Raw genomic sequence first — 10349 nt, forward strand, 5'->3', positions numbered from 1 at the left:
AGACTGACTTCCTAGCAATCTTGAAAATAATAATAAAATGTTTAAAAATACAGAAGTAGTCAGACCAAGAGGGCTTATGACTGGTAAGATTGTGGGGTGGGGATCTTTCAGAATAGCTGAGTGACTCATTACTTGAAAAAGTTTGTTATAATGAAGTGACTCTTTTTGTACAACAGAAGACGTTTTCTTGGCCTTCCGTCAATTAAAAGATGACGTGAAAGTAGATTTTCTGAGCATCTTTAGAACATAACAATAATAATTTTCGTGTTTATTTAATGAGCACTTACATGATATTTACTTGAATACATACAAATTATCTAGATTATGCCTGCACATGGGGAAAGAGTTGTTGTTATGCCCAGAATTCGTGATCCCCAAAGACCACTAGGGAGCCGAGTCCGATGCAAAAGCAAAAGAACCTTTATTCGAGCTAGCTCGAGCTCAATCCCCTACCTGCACCGACGCAGCGGTGAGATACCAGGGAGAGAGAGCGAGTTTCAAAAGCACAAAGGTTTTATAGGGGTCTAGGGGCAGTTGGTGAGGTAATGGCTGTGGCCTCAGCCGATTGGCTGGGGAAGGGTCGTGGCCTCAGCCGATTGGTTGGGGAAGGGTCGGAGTCCTGTTACGCAGGTCGCTGGGCGTGTTTTGATCAGAAAGTTTGAACGGGTGAGCGGGAGGTTACTCAAGGGGAGGAGGCGCAGTCTGAGGTTTCTGTGAATTTCCCGGAAAAGGGGTCATGTCGGGGACATAGTCACTCAAGGTGGAGAACACAGAACAAGATGGAGTCGGCCGGCGTAGGCCCGCCCTTTCATTCCCCCCTTGTCATGTAACTTACGGACCCAATCATGGGACCGGCTGCATTTATGGTGACAAGGGGAACAGAGTTTGGAAGTTTACGCTAAGTTCTGGGAAGCATGTGTCCCTGGGGTGGCTCTGGGAGGTCTAATTAAGTATTGTCCCTGAGCTGGTATCTATGATCTGCCAGGTGATGTTTTGGGGGGTGTGGGGACTCCCGGTAGCATGAGCAATGACAAGCAGAGTTAACAGAGTTACCAATATTAGGTGGGTCGAATGTGCTGTAGCTTGAGCTTGAGCGGGTTGTGTTGGTCCCGACTGATGGCCCATCGCGTGATGAAGTCTTTCCGGATCGAGGAGGGGTCCGCTGGCCGAACGTGGGTGTGATGGACCCAGGTCGCGATGCCGTCTACTTTGAGAGCGGTGGGGGTTGTCAGCACTACAATGTAGGGTCCCTTCCAGCGCGGCTCGAGAGTCTCTCGGTGGTGCCTCTTGACATAGACCCAGTCTCCCGGCTTGTACTGATGAGGTGTCGGGGTCGGGCCAGCCTCGTAGATGGCACGGAGGCGCGGCCAAATATCCTCGTGCGCCCTCTGGAGCCCTCTCAAGGAAAGAAAAAGTTCTTGATCTTTAAACTCTGCAAGAAGTTCAGCTCGAAGGCTGGGAATAACAGGGGGTGGCCTGCCAAACATGATCTCGTAGGGAGTAAAACCCAGAGTGTAAGGAGTGTTTCTAACCTGGTAAAGGGCGTACGGTAGGAGAGTCACCCAGTCCCCGCCAGTCTCCATGGTTAATTTGGTAAGGGTCTCTTTTAGGGTTCTATTCATTCTTTCTACCTGTCCTGAGCTCTGGGGCCTATAAGCACAATGTAATTTCCAGTTTGCCCCCACCGCCTTGGCTACTGCCTGTGTTACCTGAGAGATAAAAGCTGGTCCATTGTCTGATCCTACCATGGCAGGAAAACCATAGCTGGGTAAGATGTCTTCTAGTAGCTTCTTAGCCACCGTCTGAGCCGTTTCATGCTTGTTGGGTATGCCTCCACCCAGCCAGAGAAGGTGTCTGTAAATACTAAAAGATATTTATAACCATACTTTCCTGGTTTGACTTCAGTGAAGTCGACTTCCCATTGGGCTCCCGGTCTGGTGCCTCTGAGCCTGGTTCCTTTTTTATTTGATGTGGCTTTCGCGTTGGTGAGTTGGCAGGTCTTGCAGGCAGATACAACTTGCTCTATTTTGGTGTCCTGTTGGTGAATCTTGATTCCGGCATGTCGGATTAAGTCTTTTAATTTTCGGGCCCCCATGTGAGTAGACCAATGCATGTGCTCTAATATTGAGACTCCGAGCCGGTCTGGCAGCACGAGCTCCTTGTTAGGTGTATATCACCATCCCTTTATCTCCTGGGCCATGGGGAGTTTCTTGATCCGCTGTAACTCCTCCTGGGAGTATTTGGGCTGGTCTGGTAAAACTGGGTCTCCCGGGTCTGGTAGTTGTATGGTCATGGTGGGGACTGGAGTAAGGGCTACTGCCTTGGCTGCCTGGTCAGCCTTTCGATTACCTCTAGCTACTGGGTTATCAGCTTTTTGGTGCCCTTGGCAGTGGATAATGGCTAGCTTGGCAGGAAGCCATAAGGCCGTAAGCAGGTTAAGTATCTCCTGCTTATTTTTTATAGTCCGTCCTTCTGCCATCAGTAACCCCCTCTCCTGATAAATTGCCCCATGAATATGAGCTGTGGCAAATGCATAACGGCTGTCTGTGTAGATGTTAAGCCGTTTTCCAGCTCCCAGCATCAGCGCCTTGGTGAGGGCTATGAGCTCCGCTCGCTGGGCTGACGTTCCGGAGGGTAGAGCCTCCGCCCATACGGTGTCCATTTCGGTGACCACCGCTGCACCCGCATACCTGTGTCCATCTCGCACAAAGCTGCTGCCATCAGTGAACCAAGTAGCCTCGGCATCGGGGAGGGGCTGGTCGGTCAGGTCCATCCGGAATCCATGTACTTGTTCCAGGATTCCCGCACAGTCATGTAGTGGAGCACCTAGGTCAGGGTCGGGCAGCAGGGTTGCAGGATTGAGGGCTGCACTGGGGTGGAACCGCACTCGTGGAGGGTTGAGTAGGAGGCTCTGGTAATGAGTCACACGTGTATTGCTCATCCATCTATCAGGAGGCTGTTTCAGGACCCCTTCAATGGCGTGTGGGGTTGTGATCCAGATCTCCTGTCCTAGGGTCAGTTTGTCTGCATCCTTGACTAGGAGTGCTGTCGCCGCAATAATTCTTAGGCATGGCGGCCAGCCGGCAGCCACTGGGTCTAGTTTCTTAGACAGGTAAGCCACTGGGCGGTTCCAGGGGCCTAAGGCTTGAGTTAGAACCCCTTTTGCTATTCCCTTATGTTCGTCTACAAAGAGGTGGAAGGGTTTCATAATGTCTGGTAGGCCCAGGGCTGGGGCACTTAGGAGGGCCTTTTTTAACTGATTAAAGGCAATTTCTTCTTTTTCAGTCCATTTAAATGTTTTCCCCTCTTTGGTAGCTTCATATAGGGGCCTGGCGATCTCAGCAAAACCTGGAACCCAGAGGCAGCAGTAGCCGGCTGATCCTAGGAATTCCCTCACTTCTCTTCGGGAGGTGGGAGTAGGGATCTTTAGGACAGTTTCTTTTCTGGCATCTGATAACCGCCGCTGTCCGCCCTCCAGGATATATCCCAGGTAACTTACCCTCTCCCTGCATATCTGAGCCTTCTTCGCGGATGCCCGGTACCCTAAAGCCCCCAGGGTAGCCAGCAGGTCCTGGGTCCCTCGCTCACAGTCTTTGGCCGTGTCAGCAGCAATCAGGATGTCATCTACGTACTGTAGGAGGGTGAGGCCAGGGTGCTCCCTTCTGTACTCACCCAGGTCCTCGTGTAGTGCCTCGTCGAAGATGGTGGGTGAATTTTTGAATCCCTGAGGTAGCCGTGTCCAGGTGAGTTGCCCACTGTAGCCCTCCTCCGGATCATGCCACTCGAAGGCGAACAGGGGTTGGCTCTGGGGTGCCAGCGGCAGACTGAAGAAGGCGTCCTTTAAATCTAGTACAGTATACGAGACCCTGGAGGGCGCCAAGGAGCTCAAGAGAGTATATGGGTTGGGAACAGTTGGGTGTATGTCCGCGACCCTCTTATTTACTTCCCGGAGGTCTTGTACCGGTTGGTAGTCATTTGTGTGAGGCTTTTTGACCGGCAGTAAGGGGGTGTTCCAGGCAGACTGGCAAGGAACTAGTACCCCTAGGCTTCGTAGTCTCCGGATGTGTGGCTGGATCCCCTTCCGGGCCTCCTGTGACATGGGGTATTGTTTGATCCTTACCGGACTCTCTCCTGGCTTGAGCTCTACCAGGACTGGGGTCCTATGAGCGGCTAGTCCCATCCCCCCCCCAGTCTCTGCCCAAACCGAGGGGAATTCTTGTAGCCATCTGTCTATATTATCCTCTCTCGGGAGCGCCTCCTGGTGGAGGAGGTATTCATCCTCCAGTTTCATGGTCAGGACCTGGATGGGGTGGCCTTTGCCATCGGTGACCTGAGGCCCCCCTTGTCTGAAAGTTATCTGAGCTCCAATCTTGGTCAGTAAGTCCCGTCCTAACAGCGGGTAGGGGCATTCTGGTATTACCATAAAGGAGTGGGATACCCGGCCCGTTCCCAAATCTACTGTTCTTCGGGTAGTTCATGAATACTGGCTCATACCAGCTGCCCCTTGTACCCAGGACTTCTTGCTGGCTAGTTTTCCTTGTGGGGTGCGGAGGACCGAATGTTGTGCTCCGGTGTCGACAAGGAAGTCAACAGGGGTCCCCTCCACTTTAAGAGTTACCCTGGGTTCGGGGAGAGGGTCCGAACCCCGACTCCCCTAATCACTTAGTTCATCTAGCTCTAGGACTTTTACTCGATCAGTCTTGCTTCCTTTCCCGCCGGCCCTTTTCAGACAATCTCGGGCCCAATGCCCTATCTCCTTGCAGTATGCGCACTGATCCTTCTGCAGCCTCTGCTTCCCCCCCTTGGTGGTTCTTTTACCTTTTCTTGCGTCGTCTGCCAGCTGCCAGAGACGGCGGTCTCATTCCTCAGGGGAGTCAGCAGTGGTAGCTAGTAGTATTCTCGCCAGGTCTCGAGTCTGCTTACTGCTGGCAGCCGCCATGGCGCGAGCCTGCTTGTCCTCAGGAAGCTCCCGGTTATTATATACCTTTTCGGCTACCACCAGTAAGTCCTGCAGACTTTTTTCTCCTAGTCTATCTATTTTCTGTAATTTTCTCCTAATGTCTATGGCCGATTGGTTTACAAAGGCCATGATAACAGCTGCCTTGCTTTCCGGAGCCTCTGGATTCATGGGGGTATAGGTACGGAATGCCTCCATGATCCATTCTAAAAAGGCAGCCGGAGATTCATCTTTTCCCTGTTGTACATTTCCTACCTTGGCCAAATTGGTTGGCTTTCTAGCAGCCATTCGGAGACCCCCCATTAGAGTCTGGCGGTAGACCCGGAGCCTCTCCTTACCTTCTGCCGTGTTGAAATCCCACTGGGGCCGAGTTAAGGGGAAGGAGGCATCTATCTGAGCCTGGTTGGTGGTGGGATTCCCGTCTGTGCCCGGAACTAGTTTTCGGGCCTCGTTGACGATTCTTTCTCTTTCTTCAGTCGTGAACAGGACCTGCAAAAGCTGCTGGCAATCGTCCCACGTGGGCTGATGGGTAAAAAGAACAGAGTCTAATAAATCAATAAGCCCTGCCGGTTTCTCGGAAAACTTAGGATTCTGAGCTTTCCAATTGTAGAGGTCACTAGTGGCGAAAGGCCAATAGTGATGGGGCTGGTTCCCCTCCGCGTCTGGGGGTCCGGTGGCTCGCAGGGGCAGAATAGTGGAGTCGGCGGCGGAGGTGGATTGCTCCCTCTGAGCCCTTTGTCTGGTGAAGGGCGGGCTTCCCACTGGAGCGTTTCCGCCTCCCGCTCTCGGAACAGCGTCTGCCTCCCCCGGAGGGGGAGGATGGTGTTCTTCCAGCATCCTAGAGGGGTTATACGAGGGAGGAAAAATTAATTCTTCTTCAGTACCCCCCTGTAAGACAGGGTAGAGGGGTGCTGAAGGCTGGATAAGACTTTTCTTCTTCTTTGTCCCCTGCAAAGCAAGAATGGGTTTTGACTCCGGAGGGAGCGGGGCTAGGAAGGGTTTAAGCCAAGAGGGTGGGTCTTCCACAAGGTCCTGCCAAGTGATAATGTAAGGGAGCTGATCAAGATGGCCCGTCTTAGGCTGAGAGATGATACTCCTGACTCGGTGGATGGTAGGGAGGTCGAAGGTCCCCTCTGGTGGCCATCCGACATTGAAAGTTGGCCACTCGCTAGAACAAAAAAACTGCCACCGACCCTTTCGGACTTCCACACTGAGGTTGTTAGCTCTTCCCCTCACATCCTTAAAGTGATCAATCATAATACTTAGAGGAGTAGTCTGAGTCTGTCCCATAACGTCCGTCCAGTAAGTCCACAGAACAAAACAGAGAAACACAAAAACAGACAAACAGAGGGCCCCTAGAAAATCTTCCAACTCCATGGAAGCAAAACTGAAAGCTAGCTTAGACATTTGAGGGGATTCCACGTCCCTCCAAAACCGATGAGGGGATTCCACGTCCCTCCAAAGATGACGGCCTCACGCCGACCAGCGGGAGCGACCCGCCTCGTCTCAGACCTTTGAGGGGATTCCACGTCCCTCCAGAAGGGAGAATCGGAACGTCTTCCGAAACTCCCGGCCCGTGGTCCTCCAGTGCGTCCACTTAGACCGCGTCGGGCACTACCAGAACTCCAGAAGTGAGCTCACACAGAAAAGACAGAACAAACAAACAGACACTAACCGTGGCCAGTCAGGCTCTCCGGGTCGGGGGTCCCTCAGGGGTCTTGGGGATCCCGGATGAGCCCCCAAATGTTATGCCCAGAATTCGTGATCCCCAAAGACCACTAGGGAGCCGAGTCCGATGCAAAAGCAAAAGAACCTTTATTCGAGCTAGCTCGAGCTCAATCCCCTACCTGCACCGACGCAGCGGTGAGATACCAGGGAGAGAGAGCGAGTTTCAAAAGCACAAAGGTTTTATAGGGGTCTAGGGGCAGTTGGTGAGGTAATGGCTGTGGCCTCAGCCGATTGGCTGGGGAAGGGTCGTGGCCTCAGCCGATTGGTTGGGGAAGGGTCGGAGTCCTGTTACGCAGGTCGCTGGGCGTGTTTTGATCAGAAAGTTTGAACGGGTGAGCGGGAGGTTACTCAAGGGGAGGAGGCGCAGTCTGAGGTTTCTGTGAATTTCCCGGAAAAGGGGTCATGTCGGGGACATAGTCACTCAAGGTGGAGAACACAGAATAAGATGGAGTCGGCCGGCGTAGGCCCGCCCTTTCATTGTATTAGTTTTCTCTTGTTGTATAACAAATCACTGTAAATTGTGTAGCTTAAAACAGCAAGTATTTCTGCAGGTCAGAAGCCCAGATGACCTTGGCTGGTCTCTGCTCAGGTGTCATGAAGCCGGAATCAAGCTGTTAGCCAGACTGAGCGCTTATCTGGAGAATGGGGCCTGGGAGAGGGGGTAAGACCCCTATTTCTAAGCTCAAGCATGTTGTTCACAGAATGAATGCATGTCTTTGCAGTTGTAGAACCAAGATCCCCATTTCCTTACTGGCTGCGGGGTCACTTTCTGATCCCAGAGGGTACCTGCCTTGCTCTCTCAGCATCTTTAACCCAGCAATTGGACTTTGAGTGCCTTTTGTCCATCAGACCTCTGATTTCCTGTCTGCTGTCTTCTTCTGCCTTTTACTAGACTTTATATATTCAGATCAGGCTCACCTGGATAGCCTCCAAATTTTAAGGTCAACTGATTTGAATCTTAAATTACAAGTGCAAAATCCCCTCACAGGGATACTTAGAATAGTGTTTCAACAGCCAAGGAGTGGGAATCTTGAGGGGAGTGAGGACAATCCTTGGAATTTAAGGCTGCATTCCCAAAGTCCTAGAATTTCTTAAAACTGAGCCTGTTGAGGTCATGCTAACCTACCCAAATTCCTACTCTGACAATTTTTCTGTGTCCACTTCCCTCTGATCCATGAATCTAAGAAGCCACTTGGCAGATGGCCCTCTTTTTAAATTAATAAATATGACTCTCATTACCCTTCCACCCCCAACAACACACACACTCATTCAATATGCACACACATACATACAATATGCACACACACTTTTAGTTCTAAGGTAACTCAGAATGGATTGACTTTTACTTTTATAGTAAGGAAAAAATTTGCCACAGGACCTTAAACCCGAAAGATCACCATCAACAACATCAAACAAAAGGGAAATGCCGCGGCATTAATCTGGGATTACAGCTAATTTGTAAAGTGAAGTAGTGACATTAATGATAGCGCACATGCACTAGACACAATACCACGCCCCAGGTTTGAACTCCCGGAAGCAGCTGTAAATCACATCAGCTTCACAATTCGCCTTTGTTAGGAGTCCTGTAGCAAAATGCCCAAGCCATTCTGTGTACCCTTCGCAAGTGCTGACTGCTTTGTGTTTTTACCAACTCACAGGATCCCCACTAAAGCGCAGATTATCACCGGCTTCTAACAAATGGTTTTGGTCTCTCTTTTCTCTTGTGAGGCTGCCAGGAAGCTGGCAATCAACAGAAGCTGGTTCCACAGGGTAACCCCTCACGCTGGAAGTGTCAGATGCCCCCTAGAGAGACCCCTGGCCTATAATTCCAGAGCTCCATGGGGGAGGAAATAGCTTCCTGGCATCTGTTAGTAAACAGAGACCTTCGTTAAGTGTTAATAGTTCCCCTCAATTCTCCCCTCTGCTCTCATCAGAAAGCATGTTATATCTTTCCTATTCATGCTCAGTTAGTTTCTATCCCTGGATCTTTCTTTTTTTAGGCTGGTTCCCTACATGAAAAGTTCCTTCCTTCATATTTAGAAGGATCTACATTCTTGACTCAAATTCTTTAATAAATGTAGACCTATTCAGATTATTGATTTCTTCTTGTGTGAGTTTTGGTAGTTTGTACCTTGCGAGGAATTGGTCTGTTTCACCTGTTCTCAATCAAATTTGTGGGTATTTGTTATTTCTAGTTCACAGGATTCCTTTGTGGATTTTTAAATTAGCTTTTATTATTTTAGCGTACATGGGATCAGTTGTGATGAACCCTCTTTCATTTTGATGTCAGTTATTGGTGTTTTCTCTGTTTTCTTGGTTCCAGATAAAAGCAAGTCCAGACTTAGTTAAGGAGAGACTTTTTGCAGAGGCTATTGCAGTACGAAGATCACTCCAGATACAGGATCTACCAGCCTCTCAAAATCAAACAGAAAACAAGCTTTCCTTTTATAGGGAGGGGTAGGTAAGACCAGTAGGAACTTTTGAGGGGAAATTGAGTGGGAATGAGCAGACAGTATGATTCAGGTGGTCTGATAGGAAATGTTTCCCTTTCTTACTGTGGTCAGCTGATTCTCAGGATGAGCCAGCCGTTCAAGGGAGGTATTCTGTGTTTTACTGCTTGCTCACACTTGGGGGCAAACTAAAGTTCATGGCTGCTGGTGGGGAGGAAAGAAGCCTGCCTAAAGACTGGCGGAGCTAACATATAATTGCTATGGGCAATTATAAACACCCGGTCATCGCTTAGCCTGGCCAGGGGTCTATCAGTTTCAATGACCTTTTCAAAGAATCAGCTTTTGTTCATGAATTCTCTTTATTGTTTTACTGTTTTCAACATCATTAATTTCTGCTAATAAAATAAAATTTTATTTTAATAAATAATATTAATACTTTAATCACTTCTTCTACTTGCTTTAGGCTTCAATTACTCTGTTTTTCTTAGTGGGAAGCTTACATTATTCTCACGTAAGATCTTTTCTTTTTTTTTCATGTATAAATTTCCATCTGAGTAATACTTTCACCACATTTCCACCTTTTGACGGGACATGGGAATTTTCATTTAGTTAAAAATACGTTTTGAAACTTTTTTTTTCTTGAGACTTCTTTGACCCGTGTTATTTAGGAGGAAATGTTTAATTACCAAATATTGGGGATTTTCCAACAGTATCTCTGTGATTGATTTCTAGTTTAATACCATGGAGGTCTGATAACACACTTTAAGTTATTTCTATTAAAAAAAAGTGTTACTGTGTTTTATAGCTTAGAATGCTATTTCTCTTGGTGAATGTTCCATGTGAGGTTCTGCTATTGTTGAAGGGAATATTCTGTAAATATCAATTAGATCAAGTGGGTTGGAGTGCTGTTCAGGTCAACTTCATCCTTAGTGATTTTCTCCCTCCTTGAACTATCAAATACTGATAGAGTGTTTGAAAGTCTCCAACTATATAGTGGATTTGTCTATATCTCCAAGCACTTGGGTCAGGTTGTGCCTCATGTATTTTAATGCTCTGTTAGGTATATACATGTTTAAGTTTGTTATGTCGTTTTGGAAGAGTGACAGCTCTTTGTCCCTGATAAATTTCCCTCTTCTGAGGTCTGCTTTCTCTGAAATTGATATCACTATTCCAATTTCCTTTTCATTCATGTTAGCAAAGTATATCTTTTTCTT

The 10349-nt window shown here is 48.7% G+C and overlaps 1 protein-coding gene across 1 annotated transcript; it reads right to left on the reverse strand.

The window, feature by feature from the left end:
* Positions 1-674: 674 nt before the first annotated feature.
* On the reverse strand, positions 675-6587 carry LOC128779029 (uncharacterized). Its single transcript, XM_053909885.1, is given in 2 exon segments — positions 675-1816; positions 1819-6587. Coding segments are annotated over 2 exon segments (5304 nt in total). The 5' UTR covers positions 6365-6587; the 3' UTR covers positions 675-1058.
* Positions 6588-10349: the final 3762 nt, after the last annotated feature.

This window comes from Panthera pardus, unplaced genomic scaffold (assembly GCF_024362965.1).
Source record: "Panthera pardus isolate Hobbes unplaced genomic scaffold, ASM2436296v1 HiC_scaffold_10, whole genome shotgun sequence".
NCBI lineage: Eukaryota > Metazoa > Chordata > Mammalia > Carnivora > Felidae > Panthera > Panthera pardus.